The 21,342-nt window shown below is 39.0% G+C and overlaps 1 protein-coding gene across 1 annotated transcript in view; it reads right to left on the bottom strand.

Annotated features, from left to right (window-relative positions):
• Positions 1–21,117, bottom strand: part of tmtc2a (transmembrane O-mannosyltransferase targeting cadherins 2a) — a 53,249-nt gene extending 32,132 nt beyond the window's left edge. Inside the window, exon 1 of the mRNA XM_066668388.1 lies at positions 20,809–21,117. Coding sequence (XP_066524485.1) covers positions 20,809–20,891 — 83 coding nt within the window. The 5' untranslated portion in view covers positions 20,892–21,117. The remainder of the gene's footprint in view (positions 1–20,808) is intronic.
• Positions 21,118–21,342: the final 225 nt, after the last annotated feature.

Raw genomic sequence — 21,342 nt, 5'->3', positions numbered from 1 at the left:
TTGATAAGAAATAAATGTGTGGATTAAGAGGAGCATGAGAAAAACTGTAAGGGTTAGTTATGGGGTTTAGTCCATATCTCTGCATAAAATAATGTAATCTACCACCTGAACTGCGACGTGCAGAAATAGCTGGCTGATCAGATAATGGAATTATCTAGACTCACCACTCATCATTCTGGGTGACTTTAACAACGCCAGCCTAACAAAAGAAATTCCCAAATGCAGACAGCATGTTTCTGGTGCCACAAGAGAAGGGAACATTTTGGATCACTGTTACACCGCTGTTAAAAATGCCTATTGCACCGTGACACACAGATCTCTTGGACATTTCAACCACAGTCTCCTTCACCTGATCCCCACATACAGATAGAAACTCAAGACCAGCAATCCTGTCCACACAGCAGTGGAGATATTGAAAAGCTACAGGACTGCTAGATGAATACACAGTTTCATACATCAGTTTCTGTCAGGACAGCTGCATTTCAACAACAACACGGGTGAAATACAGCAACAATAAACCATGGTTTTCAGCTGGACTCAGAGAGCTGCAAAGGAGACAGGAGACAGCTTTCAGGAGTGGGAACAGAATTCTCTATAAAGAGGCCAAATGGAGAAGGGGATTAAAGCAGCAAAGGAAGAATACTTCAGTCTGGAAAGGTCTCAAATAGATCACAGATTACAAGGTGAGAAAGCCCCCCCCCCCCCTTCTTCTGAATGACCACCAGGTCACCAATGACCTAAATTAGTTCTACTGTAGATGTGAATACATAAGAAACATTCAGCCTTTCTCTGCCAGTCCTCCCCCCTCCTCCCCATCCCCCTCCACAGCTATCCTGGCTGTCTCACCTCTGCTCCCCAGCTCATCTCACCATCAATGAGCAGGCCGTTAACAAGCTTTTCAGTAGACAGGAGGTGAGACCTGATTCAGTCTCGCCATCCACACTAAAACACTGCTGTGATCAACTTGCACCAGTTCTTACCAACATCTTTAACAAATCACTGGAACTCTGCTTGGTTTCCACATGCTTCAAAACATCTACCATCATTCTAGTCCCCAAAAAAATCAAACATGAATGGATTAAATGACTACAGACCAGTAGCCCTTACCTCTGTAGTGATGATGGTCTTCAAATGCCTGGTCCTAGCCCACCTAAAGAGCATTACCAACCCTTTGCTGGATACCCTGCAGTTTGTATACAGAGCTAACAGGTCTGTTGGTCAACTTGGCCCTGCACTTCACTCTACAGCATCTTGACAGTCCTGGTATACACAATAGAATTCTGTTTGTGGACTTCGGCTTGGCTTTTAACACCATACTGCCAAAGCTACTGCAGGTCAAACTGTCTCAGCTTTCTGTGCCTGATCCCATGTGCTGATGGATCACTCCTGATCATGGACTTCCTGACAAAGAGGAGACAGCATGTGTGTCTAGGAAAACACATGTCAGATCCCTGGACCCTCAGTACTGATGTACACCAAGGTTGTGTCCTCTTACCCCTTATTTTCAGTCCCTACACAAATGACTGTCAAAGGAGCTAGCTGTGAAAATCCTGAGGTTTGCTGATGACACAACTTTAGTGGGTCTCATAACCAACAGTGATGAGTCAGCCTACAGAAAATTGAGCAGCTGGTCTCCTGATGCAGCAACAACCAACTGCTGCTAAATACCCAGAAAACTGTGGAGATGGGAGTGGACAGACACATCCCCCCCCCACCCACTGTTCCCCACCCCACATCAACGGAAGTATGATTTCCACTGTGGAATCATTCAAGTTCCTGGGCACAACCATATCCAGGGACCTGAAGTGGGAGGGGAACATCATCTCCATAGCCAAGAAAGATCAGCAAAGAATGTTGAATGTAAACTTGTACCGGAGAACCTGCAACTTACAACTTACAACCTACACCTTACTTTTGTTATACCTGCTCTGTATAATACTCATATTTGCATGACTGTAAAGTATTTTAAAAATTTATTCCTGTTTTATAATTCTGTAATATCCTGTATATAATGGTTTTATAGCACATTTATAGTATGTGTGCAGCAGTGGCGGATGCTGGTCTTTCAAGGAGGGGAAGCTCAATTTCGGCCTACATCATAAAATGTGTCGGTTTATTTATACGTAAATTCTACCCTCCGTTTCTTTTCAAGAAAATGATCTGTGACCCTGTCGTACCAACAAGGCATCTTTTCCAGGGACTTGACTAGTGTCCTCTCAATGGCCAGCAGAGCTAGACTGCTTTAACGGCCTTGGCCCATGTGAAGTGTGTCCGCCTGTGAGTGCTTTGTGACGGTGGAGGGGCTCAGCAGCTCCCGCTGGACAGAAACTATGATAGAAGTCAGAAAGTGTGATAGAAGTCAGTCTCCAAACACAAGCATCTACAAAAAACCCACCAGAAATAGAAGCTCGATTTGTCGCTAGTCGTTTTTAACAAAGAAAATGCCGCTAAGAGGATTAAGAAAGTCTGGTTCAACGCAGAACAGAATGAAAATGTAATGCTCCCTCGGATCTTTACACCAAAGGGTCGCTGATTCGCTCATTTCACTGTCAATCAAAAAGGGATTCAGCCTCAGACAGATCAATCATCAGGCAGAAGCTGAGCGTCCGGGCCAGCCGAGGCCAGCCCACTGCCCCATAGACCCCCAGAGACGCTGAGCGTCCGATGGGCGGGACAAAGCCCAGCATTTATCCAATGGCTCATCTCTTTTCACTGCACTTCGCTGCTTCGCTATTGAACTCTGTGAACGCTCAGCGTCCTCACTGTTTAAAGCACTGTGAATCTGCGCAAATGATTGAGAGGAAAGCCGCGTCTTTACCAGCGATAAGAAGCTGATTCTGAACAAAAGTTAATCGCGTTGTAGTACATATTTATTCAACGACATGTACACAACAGTATATATTTGATCACTTATTTTTTGACATTTTAGGGGAAGCTGAGCTTCCCTTGCAGTCTTAGAGCAATCGCCACTGGTGTGCAGAGATTGTCATCTGTATGTACTAATATCACTCATCCACTTTAGCCCCTTGCACATGACACTTTTTGCCTACTTTATTTTTTACTATATTCTGGATTCACTTCGTTTGATACATGGTTAGTAGTCTTTGTCTGGCTTGTTTTGCATGTTACATGTTATACATGTGTGCACTCACCAAGACAAATTCCCTGTATGTCCAACATACTTGGCAAAATAAAGTGATTCTGAACTCAACAGTAGCAACACTGTCTTTACATTGCCTAATAAGACCGCTAGTACTTTACTAGGCTCTGTAAAACAAGTGAATTATGGGAGGAGGTTGTGGCCTTGCATTTGTTTAAGATTAAATTATTTATTTTTTATGTAAAGATTATGCAAACCATATATTAAAGTGCAGACAAATCTTATTACATGGTAATGTTGCTTCATTTTCATTCATCAATATATACACTTGGTACAATATTTTGTTGGCAAACTTAATGTCTGAATAACACATACATCATTTTGCAGACTGCTCACGTACCTGTAAAGAGCAGTGAAGATCATATGAATATTTTAAGTTACAGTTTAGCACAGCAATATTCCATATCTGACAGAGACAGGGACTCTGGAAATCATTTCACAGATTAGGCAGTGAAGTGTAGCGAAGGATTAAAAAACCCCAGACAGCTCACACCCTCGCCTCCAAAGCACAAAGGAGCTAGTCTGTCTGTAGTTAGCTGCACATCTGGAAAAGAAAAAGCTGTAAGTGTTTCTCTGCTTTTCCCAGAGGTGCTTTTAATATGTAGATATGCTTTACAATGTGGCTAACCTTTTGAACATGCAAAGCACAGTGCCTGGGTCTGGTGTATAATATGGCTGATTTATATGAAATATTGTGCTTCTATAAACCCAGATAAAATTGGGATTTAAATGGCCACCCAATAGGGCACCTGGCATCCGTCCCTGGTCCAGAAGTCTGCTGAAACAAATTCAACCTTCAACTGTGTGTTATAGAGCAGTAAACTGTAAAATGATTAGAAGCATATTTAATATTACTGCTCTATTTAAGTAACCTAAGGCATTCTACTGTTTGTCTGGGTAATTTCAAACCTGAGAGTGAGCAGTTAAGAGGGAAATCCTCTTTGGTCCACACCTTTAGAGATAAATTGGGGTCTTGACTGTGTTTACATGTGAGAAAACACTATTTCTGTATACATCAGCTAGCATGTAAGTTCATAAGTGTTGCCACTAAAAGACAGGTACTGAACCTCAGTTGGAGGGAGGGGCAGATTCTCCATGGCTCCTAAGTTAGGACAGCCAGAGTTAATTGACTGCAACACTAAATGATGGGCAGCTAAGTCACACTCCCTCCTACAGGGGTTTGCTTTGCTGCAATGTGCTGAAACACTGGGGAACTTATCATAATTTTTTTAAAACATTAAAATCACATTAGATAATTTCATATAAAAGTAACGGTAATATTATTAAATTATTCCTAAAATTGTAGACAAATAAATGAGTCCTAAAATAGAAGACTAGCCAGTACAGTCCAACAACAGCAGCAAATGGGTTTTAAAACAATTCATTATTACAATTTTTACTGGACATGTAAATTAAATATTGTAATGATCTCTTTGACCAATAAGATTCTTTCACTTAAGATCTCTTTCAGTAATTAACCAATACATTTAAATAGTACAGTAGTTTTTAAACTTGTAATACAGCCTTAGCTACATACATAAATGGCCAGATTCTGCTTTGCCACTGTTCAGAACAGTTCCTTGTTTATATTTCAGAAATTTGGCAACCCTTTTTATTAGTGCTGTTACATGTACACCTATTTATTTTACAGCAAAAAGAAAGAGGTAGGTACATTTTCCTCGGCAGCAGGTAACAATGTTTGTTTATTTGAGCTTGTGCCAAGTCTGTTATCAATTGGGGTTTCTAACTTTTAGCAGCTCCAATGATAGATAGTTCCACTGTGAATATGGCAACTTTAGACTCTGCTGACACTTACATTTTCAAATGACATACACATTTTCCCCAATAAAATAAGCACTGAACTCACAACCTGCAGTAATTCCTGGAAACCATATCAACACAATTTGTTGTATTTTTGAACTATTTCTTCTGCTTTTTTCTCTATCAACTCCTCTCACAGCTAGTTAAGAGGAGACTGGTGGCACAGTGACCTATAAAACTTCCACCTGCTACAGAAGATGAGACAGGCAAGCAGTGGCAGGCTTGGCCAGAGAAGAAAAGCAGCTCGCTGGCATAGAATATAGAGACCGACCTGCGCTCAGCACAGTGTGTAGTTCTCCTAATGAGGAACAGCACATTCACACAGCTGCTCACTGCCTCAGTGCATGACCTGTCCAGCCTGGTCATTAAAACCAGAAGGTTGAGGATATAAAAATATAGGCATAGAAAAAAAGAAACAAACCTCAGTGAGTGAAAAATGGGCAAAGAGGCTATACAGAGAGAGAGATCCAATTCAACATCTTTTCACCACAGAGCTATTTATCTGTTTTCATCCCATGTCTTCTTTCTGTAAATGCTTTTAGCAGAGTCACCATTTGGCAGACACTGCAAATGGCCAGCTGTGTCCATTGTCCTCTGCCAAGCTTTCTTTCCTTCTCAGTACAGTACCCCCACCCTCACCAGACACAAACATGGGCATGCACAAAAAAGACGAGCACTCAAGGCTTGTCAAAGTAGCGAATCTCAAATGGTTTGAATTAGCAATCATGTAATGTAGAACATCATTTGCCATTTGTTCCAGTACAAAATATCACATTGAGTCACACTACATCAAGCACATGACAAGTGCTTAGCCCAAAATCTGCCAGAGGAGAGAACACATTTCTCACTGCTATTATCAGAAGAAAGAAATAGATGTATGCAAAAAATAATGATTACTAGCAGTACATTACTTTTCCAGTCTCTCTTATTAGGCTAAAGCCACTTTATAGTATCATGAATCACCAATAGATGGTTACCAATTCTGACAATTTCAATGTGTCATTTGCCAATAAGATACACACAAAAAGTGTAAGTGTCTTGAATTCCGTGTTTTATGTCGTAAATCATTTCCAATGCATTTTCTGTCTTAAAGGAACATTAGGTAGTATTTTTACCCTTAAATTACAGCATCAAAATCATTGTGATGATTCCCTAACCTGTAATAGGGAAAATAGAGCCTTTGTCATTGTTACTCTGGGCTCAGCACTGCAGAAACTGCCCTATGTTACTTCAGAAGAAGTGTAGGAAAGCACCCCACATTTGATTTCAGGAAAATACTAATAAATTAATAGCACTCTGTGACTGTATGGGAGCCCAGGAGCCAAAATACTAGCTCTTACCTAGTGTTCCTGTAATAAGACTTGAGACATGTGGACATGCTGTTCAGACAAAGCTACGCTGCATCCTTCCGTGTATAGAATACTTTCCTTTGTGAAACATGAGCCAAAGCTTAACTGACTGGACTGGCAATCCATCACATGTGTTAAAATCTAAAAGAAAATTAGATATAACTACACCCAATAATAATAATAATAATATTATACTGCAAATTTAGAACAATGCTAGCTTAGTAAGGAGGCCAGAAACACACTGTTCTTAGTTACACTCTCATGCTACTTGGTTAATGCATTATTTGAGAAGAGATTGTGTGAATTGTTCAAGCACCTCAGTCTTGGTGAGCATGATAAACAGACTGGTGTTGCAAATACACCATGCAGTAAAGCAACAAATGGACTTCATTGGCGCCACCTAATTTTACTGTCAGAAAAATGAGTTCAGACCAACTATCTGGAATATTCTGAAAGGCTTTTCATGAGCTAATTACAGATAATGCCCGTCTTTGACTTTTCTTTTATGTGAGGGTGGCCATAATCCAACGCTCTACAATTCTTCACTAACAATGTGGTCTTACTCTGCTAGGCACTATTGACTTGGAAACCAATGGAGCTACTGAACAAAGGAAAACAAGAAGGGGAGAAAAGGAGAGAAATGAGAGACAGGTAATTTTGCTACCGACCAATCACAAAGGTCTTCTGGTCTCTAAATAGAGATGCCAGTCACAGATGCTTTTCTCGCACACTGATAGCACAGTCGATAAGTGCTTGCCGAGGCAAAATACAGTAGCTGTGGAAAAAGACCTATAGGAGATTGCGACCATTAGATTGAAACGTCCAGATGAAATGTTGAGGTCTGATAGAGACAGAACATGATGGGCAGATTTTGGAGAGCACAGGAAATGGAAGAAAGAGAGAGATAAAGAGCGAGCTCAAGGTTTCATTAGTACTGCAGTAAATTAATCTAAAGCATCAGTTTTATGTAGCTATATCAAAAGAGGGAAAATGTCTATGGATTATATAATGTCTCTAAATTAATGCCTGAAAATTATCAAGTTATTCCGTTTATCTGAGCATGCTACAGCTTCAGGCCATTTACCCATGTACTGCCACTTGGACAAGAGTGGAATTTCCACTCCAAATACAATTTCTTGCGTTGTTTTTGATGAGAGATTGTTAATGTACTCTAAAAGTTACAAAATTGCACTTTCTGCATTGTTAAGCCCAGAGTAGCAAAAACAGATGCTCTGTTCTCCTATTACAGGTCAGTAGGGCTGTCCCGAACACCATTTTTAGGGCTTCGGTCGCATAACTTGCAGAATATTTGAATATATTGTGTATATGTGTTGTGGGGAGTGTTTGTTGTTTAGAAAATCTGCATCCTACGCCTCCTTTAAAATCCATAGTCTGTGCTGCAGCTCCTGCTTACACATGTGTGGCTAAGGGCGCAGAGTACATGAGTTAACCAAGCTGACAAAATGAACTGTAACTATAGGGTGTTAGGTTCTTTGAGTCTTCATTCGGGACATTTATGTTGACAAGGCTGAATACGGGTGCAGTGGAGCTTTTCCTTAATAGATAGCCACATTTATTACATTTACACATTTACAAAATTAATAACCGAATACCTACCAAACCTACCAGCCCTAGTGGTCAGTGGAGCATCATAACGATTTTGAAGCTGCAATGGCAAGGTATAAATTCTACTTAATGTACCTTTAATACGTTTGCAACAAAATCAGTAAATTGTGCCTGTCCTTAAAATGCAAAGGTCTAAATATTGCCTTTATTTTCATTACAGTGGAATGTAACATTTATTCTCATACTATGAGGTGAGATATACCATGTCATTTGGAATGTGTTTTACGCTCCCCATGTCCCAGTAATAGCCCTTTTCTTTTTTCACAACCTAGTTTTATATATAGAGAAACAAGCACATTCTGTACGCATCAATATTGCATACTATACTGACTCTCACAGAGGAACATTTTTTCTGGGAATTAAAAATACGCTGACAGGAAGATTCCACCAGAAAAGGTAAAACATACCAGAAGACAGCTTAGATTAATATTATTATGGGTCTTTGAAGACTTTATCAGCTGAGGGGAGCTCAGTACATCATCAACACAATCATTAATTAAGCGTCAACAGGACAGCTAAACAATGCAGCCCATTATCCCTCCTGCACTCTCTCTGACAGATGAAGATGCTTAGATAATGCTTCCTTTTTAATGTCTTGAAGATATTTCAGTTCTTTCTCTGAAATAAATGGACTCCATCCTCTATCCATCCTCCCCCATATAATAAATAAAGCCAGTGACGGGTTCATTACTACAAGCTTTTGTGCTGTTCTGTGAATAGTAAGCGATTTAATTTGGGTTCCATTGTTCAACACATTTAACACATCCTAGCGTTCTATGGATCTACACAAAAACAGCAGCCTAAATCCTCACTACGAAGTTGTCACAAGAAATCATAGAAACAGCCATCATCCATGGAGCGATAATAGATCACAGATTCAATATCAACCAGACAGAGATTAATGAGACAAGTAGGATTTTTAATGGTGCCAAGCCCTTACTGACAGACCATGCCAAAATTAGAAAGCAGCCAAGCCTATAATACTGTGATAACGACTGGTTGTAGCCAAAAATGAATTTTAACCATGTATGTAAAAAGGTTATTTACAAATATCAAGTGTGCTTCAGGACCAAAAACACTCATGTATTGCTCTAAAACAAAGCTGAAATCAACCATGGAGGGAAGATGAATTATTTGGGGAAAATAAGTATATGCAAGTTTACATGCCCAGAATTCAAACCAGTTAAGGCATTGTTCTTGATAATGTAGTGTAGAATTTAAATAGAAACTCTGACAATTTGAGAATTGCTCTATTCTGAATGGAGAAAAAAACACTATCATACAACCATTATCAAAATAGATTTTCTTGTATATTGTTGGTCCAAGTCCTACGTCAAACTAAGTACAATTCATTGTAAATATGTTTCATAAATATGCTTCTTCATAGGTTTTGCAGAATTTGAAACACTTTACCAACCAATAAATCACCATGTGATCCGGGTGCTCCGGTTTCCTCCCACGGTCCAATAACACACGTTGGCAGGTGGATTGGTGACTCAGAAATGTCTGTATGTGTGAGTGAATGTGAGAGTGTGTGTCACCCTGCGAAGGACTGGCGCCCAGTGATTCCGTGTAGGCTCCAGACACACTGCAACCCTGAAGTGGAAAAACAGTTTCAGACACTAAATAAATGACCTTAACCCAATAAGAAACATTAACCCAATTAGAATACAATAGAAGGTGTTGTGATAAGCTAATGCAGTAATAGACTGCTGGTGTATAACCAATTTATTTAGCACTTCTTACCACGGAGACCTTCTCAGCAGGGAGACCATCACAAACCCAGTTGTTTCAATTTGTTGCAATTAGCCTTTTTGCCGGACCAGGCTAGAAGAGGCATATGTGCTTACTGACTGACTGACTCCTAATGGTCAAACTGTTAATTCAGCCATATTTCACAGAGAGAACTTAAGGTGGCACCACTACACCATCTGTTGTTAGTTCAGCCATATTTCACATTCCGGTCGTGAACTACATTTGGAACTGTTCTGCAGTGACCAGAGGTTCTCCTTTCCCTGGAGAAGTACTCTTTTTGGGACCTAAAAATGCATGTTCAAGGGGTCAGAGAGTTGAGAGATAAATTGGAACACACTAGAACCTCTTCAGTGCTGTAGATCCACCATCCACCGTGGTGCAACTCAGTGTTTTACTGAAGCCTTGAACAGAAATGTATTGAAGGTTGTCGAGGTAATATTTATCATAGTCACTTCTTTATTTTTAGAGAATGTTTCTGTGACCCAGCCCTTTGTTTTCTACTATATATTTAGCAAACAGAAAGTCATCTTGTCTGTCCCTATAACGACACGAATACATGGACACTTCTCATTGTTACTGACTTATAAATTACATCTGCACAGCTTTTTGTTTAACTTTACACTAAAACAGGGGAATCTCCGGATTATTAAAGTCAGAACACCAGAGCGAGGCGTTACTCAAAATAAACGATGCTGTGAATTAGTTACAGCACTGTTTTATCAGTCGGACCCTTATAGAAATGTAAGTCAGTAATAAATATCTAGTTCCCAGCGATGCACTGTTCCTTTATCAAGTGTAGATTTCCTGGCTGATAAAATGTTAAGGTGCTTGGTTTTAGAAATGTTCAAAAACTTAAACTTTATCTTGTTGCTTTCTGGTAAACAATTAGTTTTAATATCATCTCAATACAGTGCTTCTGTTTTGTAGCTTTTTTTGTACAGAAAATAACAGGATTTCCGTGATCACACACTGTCAGCAACTGACCAGAAAAATAATTTTTATAGTTTGTTATAATTTGTTATTATTTTAAACAAAGACATTGATATGAAGCACCAAAGCTTCTCCAGACCGTCCAACAAGAAGGGTATGTAATTTGGGCTTTCCTGTTTTTGAAATGTCAGAAAAACCTCTGTGACAATGGCTATACGGGTAATGGCAGTTCGGCTAAACTAGAATTGCCTGGTTTCTAGTTGTTCTGAATAGGCATGCATGTTAAATATTTCAATGGAAATAAACTTGCATTTTTACTGGTTGGGGTAAGGGACACCAGGAAATAAGCCATATCAACTCTTAGTGATATGATCCTGATTCATTTTTCATAGAGGCGTCTATTATCATTTATTGTCAACAGAAGTCAAGACAGCCAAAGAATAGCACCTAAATGTGCAGCTTAATGTGTCTATGTGTATACATCATTGTTTACTGGCCATTGTATGTGAATGTGACTGGCTAGATCTTCAGTATCTGGAAAAAGGTAAAAACACATATAATGAATGAAGTCATTGAAACGATGCAAAAATGGACCCCCTAAACCCCTACTGACTACATACAAGGCACTAATATCTCCTCTGAATCAGATATAACCCCTGATACATAAAGGTCTTTTTATTGTTGAGACATTGGCCGTGGAGAATTTGGATTGGATACTGTTCTTGCCATACTATGTTTCGGTTCGGTGAATGGGCAGAAGCTTAATGAATCTCCACAGGAATCATTAAAACAACCGGGCCTCAACTTCTGACATTTAAAGCGAGTTTTAAAACTTCTCCATAAAGGCAAAAATAAGAGTTTTCTTTACTCTGCTGGCACCACTAGAACGGTGTGTGTGAGTTCGTGCAAAGTGCAGAATAACAGATATGACACTAGGAGAACCTATATGTGACTCTAACACTGAATTGTGCACTGCAGTCTCAATATACTGCAACTCACAGGGCCAAATGACCAACACTGTTCAAGTAATGCTGTTGTCACTGTGAAGACTTAATTGAATAAAAACTTCCAACTTCATTTACTGGTTAGAATAATAATAAGGCATAAAATATTCAACTACAGAGATAGAATTGCTTGTCTCACAGCTAAATTATTTAATGTTAGAAGAAGAATTAGAATCACTTCTTTGACCACTGTACTAGCACACAGGAAATTTTTCTCCACATTTAAACCAATCCGTGCAGTGAAACACACTTTAACACACACACACACACACACACACACACACACACACACACACACACACACACACGTAAACACTAGTGGGCAGTGAGCACACATGCCTGGAGCAGTGGGCAGCCCTAGCCATGTTGCCCAGGGAGCAGTTCAAGGGCACTTCAGTCATGACCTGGAATGACAAGCCTAACCACCAGGCCATGGCTGTCCCCATTCTTCTATATAAATATAAATGTATTTAAATTAGGGCTGGACTATAGTTCAATATAATGTTTCAATAACGTTATGATTTTAAACACATTTTCAATATTTCTATATAAATTATTTACTGACTGATGTTCACTACAGGGCAGTCCTGAGTTCAGCACACTCAATTTAAAATTTAGAAAACTGATGATGTTTTCAGAGGATATCATACTGTTCATATCAATATCGAAATTATATTTGTATCAACCAAAATTGAGAAATATATTGCGATAGAAATTTTGGCCATATTGACCAGCCCCGGTGTAATATGTGATGTATTAACTGTTTTCCAGAAGTGTTTTTCCAAAATAATTGTCTAGTCCTGCAGACCTATTGCAACAGTTTAATGGCTTCACTCATTAGCTTTGCCAACATATTTCTTAAATTAAAGAAATGCCAATATTACAGCATGTTTGCTGCAATATAACAAATTACAGCTGTGATGTTTTTTTATTAACATTCCCTCTGTCATTGCTGTTCCTCTGATAAATTTCCATTATCATTTCAATAATGTCTAAAACACCAAAAATTAAAGGGATGTTTTGTTTCGTTACTGTAAACTGTGAATTTCAGTCATAATTATATATATCCTATTGTAACACAAACACAAATGTAGTCATTTGTTTGACTGTTTGAATCTGCACTTTGTACGGATTTTGTCTGCTTACAGTTACTGATAAAGAAGAAAAATCAGTTCTTCTATAATTGGGTAGGAGATACAGCATATTTCCGCCTGTCCTGAAGCTCTGTCATTTTCTGCTAACAGATGATGAAGGCCGTGAAATCACCAGGGTCCCTGATTACACATTATTATATTGTCAGCCAAAATGTGCACTAATCGCAGCAGGGACGCCATTAAGACAGGGCTACATTGTGACACAGACACAGAGCCCCACTCAGAGAGGCTGTTCATCACTGTCATTCACCATGAGCTTACAGGCACCCAGTCTGTCATCAGACACAACTCTCTGCCCTGCTCACTGTACAGAGTAATCAGAGGTATGAGCCGCCAGAGAGAGTGGAGAGGAAAGGAACAGGCTTGACTTTGACTTTTCTGTCCCCTCCACTCCACTCCAAGGGAGTGGGTGGAAGCATTGATTCCAGAAGTAGGAAAAAGGCTATGTCAGTGTGTGTAATCTCAGTACCACAAAGTTCAGGTTTCACCCCACTGGGGCATGTTTTACCCTACTAAAGCAAGAGTGAGCGGATAGCAGATCTTACGGCCAATTCATTATGGTCAGATTTAAAATGCAGTGTAGTAGAAATACAATCCGAGACACAGCAAATGGCACTGGCAGCAAAATCCAAGAGGTATCACTGTCCTGTTTTAAAAAACATAGCAGCTGTATAAAACCCTTCTGCAAATGTCAAAACCTACAGACATATTTTCAGGTTTTTTTCTGCACAAATATCTGTGCAAACTGCTTTAAAATGTGAACTTAAAACAGACTAAAGTGGTTTAAATGAGCCGTAAAATGAATGAACTGTCATTCCCTCTCTGCAGACATGCTTTGTGACATGAAAAAGATGATGGTCTGATGCTTCTCATTCATTATCCATCTATTATTGAACTTTAAATTCAACTTTGAGCTCAAGTGTTTATAAAACACATTATATTCATTCATTTATTTTCTGTAACACTTTATCTTGGTTAGGGTTGTAGTGGGTCCAGAGCCTACATGGAACCTACATGGAATTGGATACAAGGCATTAACATACCCCATGACAGGGCATAAATACATAACAGGGCACCACACACTCAACATTCTACATTGAGTAGCCAATCTACCTACCAGCATGCATTTTTAGACTGTGGTACTCAGAGGAAACCCATGCAGACACAGAGAGAACACACCATGAGGAGGCACTCAAACCCACAACCCCAGGACCCTGGAGCAGTGTGACAGCAACATTTCACCTAGCACCACTCTTCTGCCTAAACATAAATGTTGTGATTTTAAAAACAAAAGTCATTCATTCATTCATTCAAAAATAAATTAATAAAATAAAATTATGATATTCACACATGGGGATAATATTTAATGTATATTATTAATGTAGTAAGTTTCCTCTGTATTGTACAGGGTGAGTCAAAAGTTGCAGGACACAAAGCCGGACTTTTATCTGAAAACCCTGCAAGTAATGTGTTAGGGGGCCTGTCTTTCAGGCTATGTCCGGAATATGGCCGCCTTGAAAGCCGCCATATTGGACCAAGGGCACATTTTTGACTTTTGACTCACACTGTGTGAGATATAAGCCACTCAAAGCTGGGTGTTACATTGATTCATCCCACGTTGCATCATAGAAGTAATATGACCAAACACATAAAACACTGCATAATTTGGTTTAAAAAATGTGTTGGATTTTATTTTTACCAAATGTACATCTACAACACTGCTCAATCAATTTGGATGTTTTATCTGCACGACTATTATTAACATCTTTTCAGTAAACGCTAAACAAACCAGGACTACGCTGCAAAAACACATCACTTTCTGCTGTGACCCAATGAATGAACTCAACTTCACATTTAAACATATGTTCAAATAAGTAGCTGGCCTAGAGCAGCTTATATATCTAACAATCCATTTGACCTGTCGTTTAGGATTGAGATTTTATCAACTCTGGCTGACGTCAAGCCTCATTTTTTTGTCCTGAGTATAAATCTGGAACTTTGTAGCCTTTCAACAGAATGCCCTGATCCAGGCCTTTGACAGAATGACTGATGTAAGGGAGAAAATGAATCCATTTCACTTTGTGATACAGTTTCTGCTTGCCAATAGTTACCACATAGTCAGAATGACAGTGCTATTAGACCGTGATTGTGCCACTAAAAATTGGCATTGCAGGCATTAAAGGTCAGCCAAAAATGATCCAGTCCTAGATCAGTTCTCACACCTCTCCTCTCCCTATACCAGCCACGGCAGCAGGCTATTGTAAGTGTAGGACCTAAATATAACCGTCCACACTTGTTCATCCATCTATGACTGGCTACTGAGCATTAGCCTCTACTGATTAAAATGGTGCTGTGTTGGATCAAGTCAAAGCCTGACCCAGTATTCACAGCCAAGTTTTTCATACCTGAAAAGTCAAAAGTTTTACTAATTTTGCTGTGACTCTTTTGAACAATAATTCAAAACAAGAATCGTTACATCATTTACATAAACAATATGCATCATGATGCTTACACACCAACACAATGCACTAGTAGTTTCACACTAAAACCCACTGTCACTGTGATTTGAATTCCTGTGCTGGAGTCAATCCAGTTAAAAAAGTCTAAATATTCTATTTTCATAATGAAGCAAGCTGTTGTTCTTTAAATATCTGAAAATGTGCATACCACATATTTCATTTATCAGCATAAAAATGTATCAGTGTAATAATTGAATATCATACTGTCCACCTCAAAGAGAAAATAGCCTTTTCTTCAAAGCCTTGTGGTCCTCTTGAGTCTAGCCATACGGTAAATTACTTCACTCGTATGCACTCTGACAGCATTCAAACACAACAATCATAAAATCCCTACTTTAGGCTCCATCAAATTCTGCAGAGCACATTCAATGACAGGACTGTACACCTGAGTTTAAGGACAAAAAAAAAATAATTGCACGGGCACAATATTGGATATCCTTCATCGCTGAAGTAGACATCCAAGTTATTACCGAGGATACAGTGAAAACTTAAAAGAAATCTTACCCATTTTCAAGTCAGTCTCACAAGCCTTTTCCCTTAATTTAAAAAATGTGTGCTGGGGTTGTTACACACAATTAACACCTACAGCTGAGATACTCAGCCTCAGACCTTATTTCCAGTCATTTCCAGCTCTGGGTTTTAGCGGAGGGTGCTGACATCTTAAATGATTGCCATAAAAAGCTTATCAGAGCCATTCTACAAGCAATCAAGGTATCCATTTTTATTCCTTACTCCTCCCTGTTGTTTGTTATCTGCTTCGGAGATTAAAAAAGACATATCTGAGGTTTTTTCTCTCTTGTTCCTCTCTGTTCCTTTCCCCCTACACCACACATTGAAACACAATGATGCATTTGAGTGCTTTTAATCACAGATGGCTGTTTCTGCTTCATAAAAGCTGAGTGATTTCCTCTGGTGTGTTGTGTAGTAGAGTCCTAACTCTTGCCATCATCCTCCTCGAGTTACTACTCTCCCTTGTACCTTGCCTTAACTGCCCTACTGATTTACACTATATGCATTAAGGAGTATCTGTTTCACTTTCTGTATTAAAGTGTAATCACCAAAAGATTAAAAAAATATATAAATGAAAAATAATTAAAATGATTTGCAGTGTTCATTAGAGGCATGTAGAGTGGTGATAGGAATCGAACTGTGATGGGTACATGCAAATGTAATCCAAAATAGTTAAAGACTTTTGAGTTTTACAGTGCTGAAAACTGTAAAATGGTGGCAATTAAAACATTTTTATATGGGTAGTATTTTGCCTTGCAACATCATGTGTGAACCTCATGAATGTATTTTTAAAAAAGGTTTAAGACCACAAACCTACCTCAAATTGTCATAAATCTATGTCCCAGACTTCTGGTAGCATATTTATAGCCTAAACATATCAATAACTGCTTTCTGTGAGACATCTTTCATATAGTCTGACTTCTTTTAAATTCTGCTTTACTTGGATTTTTCATAGCTATGCTTTTAAAATAAAACTGAAAGATATCGTTTCAGAAAAAATAAATCAGTATTCCACACATTATACATTTTTCATTAATGAAATGAATTATGCACACAAATATATACATTTCCTCCCAATCAATCAACAAATTAATCTGTTCTACAAGTCAGACAGTTAGAGCGTTATGATGCAGGGAGGTGACAGGATGTGTGGACAGGAGCATGCTCTCTGACACTGATCATCCATCACAGGATAACCTCCACACACACACACAGCCTCCATTAAAATAGCCATTTATCTCACATGTATAACATCTGTTAAAATACATACATACATATATATTCATTATATATATTAACTAGGGTGGCTGCAAATCACTGTGTATTTGGAGATTTCATGCATAAAAACATTTAGGCATATGTTAATAATTCAAATATAAATTAAAGTGTTTTTCCCCACACAGTTGTGGCATAGCTTTAAAGTCTATGATTATGAGATTTAGTCATTTATACATGCAGACAATGTCCAGTTTGTGTCCACTATTAGAGTTATGTTATCAAAATCCAGTGTATTCCACATCAGCAAATGCAAAATGACAAACCAACACATTAATGAATATGAAAGAAACACTTCCAGTAATTTGTAGTCAAAGATTTTACCTGAGTTTGGTGGTAAAGCATAAAAAATGGGGTTCAAATGCAAATAACAAATAAAATTCAGATATTTGAGCGTGGTCCCTGCAGCACCTAAATATTAAGATCTTCTTCGGTATAAAAATACAAAATCTTCCAGATTAAATAAATATATCAGCAAGAAATCAGATATATCTGTATACTGCCAATCACATTTTGATGTAGTTATCAACTAGCTAAAAGGTTCAAATGGAAATGGGACTTTGACCAATACATAAACAAAAATTCTGTAAATGTTGTATAATGGTGCAACACAATGTACTGCAAAATTTCTGTATTGTTACAACTTTAATGTATAACATGCTCACTGACTGAAAGTTAGGCTACATTATACAACAGCGATGAATTAAATGTAAAACTACAGTGCAGGAAAAGTGCATTTTATTACAGAAAGAACCTAGGTAGATATAAATCTGTGCCTTGTTTCTGTATTATATTTCTACAAAAGTGGGGATTTTCTTCCCCTAGGTCCCACATGTTCTGAGGGCAAGGCAGTTTACACAATGCTGATATTTGACACCAGGGTATTTACACAAAATAAATACACAAGCATTTTTAATAATGTCACTCTTGTGAAAATTCATATCATTATGCCTTTTTCTGTGCAGTCTTATGAAATACATTTTCTCAGTGATGTCACTCAGTATCCAAAGCTTCAGCTACAGCCATTAATCCATCAGAGACACCAGTCATGAGCCATCATAGCTTCACCCATCCACTGGCTGAACAATTTTCCCATAAAACCAACCGCAAATGGTGGGTGTCGGCATCTGGTGTGGTCTACTGATTCTGAAGCCATATGTCTGCACTAACAACAAGTCTTCATCACAAAAATCCTCAAGTGTATACTTAGCGGCAAATGCATGAGCTGAAAAAAGTTGCGTAAGTTTAATGGCTACGGTGTTGATACGGATTTAATAGATTTACAGGGATTAATTGTGGTTAATACTGTACGTCTGAACTCTCCTACTGTTCCCAGGAAAGACACTAGACGTGATTAAAAGAACAGACACAGTGCAGTATGCTGAAGTTATGAGGTCCTTTGACTTCAACTGACTTCAACCGAACCCCTTGGTGAGAGATGGCTGGTGCATGACCACAAACACTAGCAAAAATTGACACAAGAGGACTGCTTTTAATCACTGGAAATCTCTCAGTACGCTTGCTCATCATGTTGGCAGCCTGTGCTCCACACACACACACACACACACACTGCCCTAGGGAGAAGGCAGAGGGCAGAGCACTGTTGACCTTTAAAGAATAGGATTATTTGATAAATGACCCTAAAGTGCCAATTTACTAAGAGGATATGCTGCTGAGTGCACATACACATGCACAAGCTCATAGATAGATCAGCACTGGGTCTGATTCAAAAGTTAAATGTTGCCAGATTTTAACACCAGACGACAGACACTTATCACACTGTGATATATGTATCAAATATGCACTATATTCTGCAATATCGCATAAACACTAACGTTAGACTGCATCTCTTCAGAAATAAGCATGTTCACTTCATTGTCCTAACATCTGGTTCACATATATTTTCTAGTAATTGTCTAGTTTTCCTTAACCATTTGTACAAAGTCATGTACTTGCCTGGCCTGTTTAGTAAAATCTAGGCTATTTCAAATATGTGTGCACACAATTTTTATGTGATAAATAAAGGGATTCTGATATATTATTTCATTCTGAATGTTCACATTTTACAATTGTTTACGGACCAGCATCAGCCTTTTTTGTTTTTCATAGGATTGATGAATCTATGAATCTCAGAATTGTCCTACAATTCCCATGTAGGGGCATCCATACTAACAAGTCTATTATTAGGAATAAAGTATATTTGTCAGAATGGGTTTTAAGACCTAATAGTCTCAGAAAGATTAAACAAAAGAATTAAGGAAAGGCCTGTTTTTAATTTTATCAAGTGCATTTGGTTGAAACAATGCAGGCAAAAAATTAGCACTTATACAAGCCGGTCTGGCTTTAGTAGTAACAGAAATTGCTACATAAGATAAATCTTCAAACGGAATTTGAAACAGCTGGACCTGTTCCTCGCACCGACTGGTCAGTTTCCTGAGTGTGTGAGCACGCCAGTCTTGTCGTTGTTCGTGGTTCGTTTCTTCCCAATGAACCTCAAAAACAGACGCTCCGGGGGGTGGTGTTGAATCTCGACCCGTTCACCCAGCAAGAGCAAATCATTTTTAATGACTTCCATAAGAAGTGCCACAGACAAGAAATAGTCTACTTTGTGTGCGGTTTTAAACTGCCTCCACTGAAATAAATCAGTGAGTGTGTCTGCAGACTTCAGACTATTCTCTGTACGGTCTCATATCCAGGAATAATTCACTGTTCTGAGACCTGCCATTGGACAACGCAAAACAGTGACAACAACGCGATTTAAATGCTAAATACCTACTGGACGATGTCCTTCAAATGGTTAGAGACAATGTTGATGTAACTGTAAGAGTAACTGCACTCGTAAACTTCTCCGTCGCTGAAGTTGGCTTCTCGTTCGAATATTCCATTCCACCTTAAATAGCACAACGGTTAGGTTCTGGCGCGTGTGGCGTTCGTATGTAAGCGCGGTACCGCTTAAGGTGGAAGGGTGAAGTCGAGAAAGTGCCCAATTTCACCAGACTTTCCAATCGATAAAATTCTACAGGCACATCGCTTTCTCGAAACGAACGACCGTTACAAATGGGAGGTGCCATTGGGGACATTTTAAAGAGCTTAATGCGACAAAAAAAGATTTTTATCCAAACAACGACGTAGATATAGTTAGCCACCTAATTTCTCTGATACCGGTCAGCTAGCTGCCTTTACAAAAAAAACTTAAATATAATGAACTGTAGAAACACAAGTATAAAGTCCGTAAATTATAAGGAATAAATAAGCTTGGGCTTAAATGTCAACAACTTGTGGAGAACAAATTTATCAGTTAAATAGGGGTTGTTCTACAAATCATGTCAGTTAGCCGGATAAACCGAGGACTGTCTAATGGGAATATCCAAATAACGGACTTTTGGCAAACAATTATGTGTCTGAACTGAGACGGTCCCCTCTCTTAACACAAGCGTATCTATATAAATCTGGTGTATGTGGTAGTTCTAATTAAACCCAAAATTTTTTTTTTAATGTTTTATACAGAACGTTAATGTTTAAAGAAAACTGCTCGGAGGTTTTAGTATACGACAAAAATGTCACAAACACAGACCAGCACCACTTTCACACAAGGCTTCTCTCTTTCTCCCACTTTTTGTGTATAACAGACACCAACGAGACAGCGAGTAGGAACCTACAACAGACGAGAGATGGAGGAGGAAGGTTAGTTATGGCTGTAGCTACCTGTCATCGTAGCAGAAATCCGCGTCCAGCGTGTTCACATAGAGGAGCAGAGCCACAACGCTGCACACCAACTCCGCTATCATCTCTCAGTCCAGGACAGAGGGAACGAGTGCAGGGGGTAAAATTCACTTCTCCTCTCTGATTGTGGTCTTCATTGTTTTCCCAGTGTTTGACAGAGGGGAACACAGCCACAATCCAGCGGACAAGTGGAGTTTGTATGTAGAAGAGTCGTCTGTGCCTGTGTGTGATGAAATAAAGAGAGTGTGTGTTTCAGTGAAAGCACCGAGATGTCTGTCTGAACACATGCTCTGATGCTCTGAAGCCGTTGCTAGCCTCCTGCCCGCGTGTGGTGATTAAAAAAACCCGCATGCGCAGTAGCGCGGCTCTATTCCAGCGTATTGTAGTGTAGGGTGTAATCATCAGACACAAGTTTACACCCAGTAAACAAGGAACGTCCCTCCTTAATCCATCTTAAAAATGGTGACCAATTAATAACGTCAGTGGACGTCCAAAATGGGTTTCAACCAAGTAATT

The sequence above is a fragment of the Hoplias malabaricus genome, chromosome 4 (assembly GCF_029633855.1).
Source record: "Hoplias malabaricus isolate fHopMal1 chromosome 4, fHopMal1.hap1, whole genome shotgun sequence".
Taxonomy (NCBI): domain Eukaryota; kingdom Metazoa; phylum Chordata; class Actinopteri; order Characiformes; family Erythrinidae; genus Hoplias; species Hoplias malabaricus.
The sequence above is the reverse complement of the archived record's forward strand: the minus strand, read 5'-3'. Positions and strand labels throughout refer to the sequence as shown.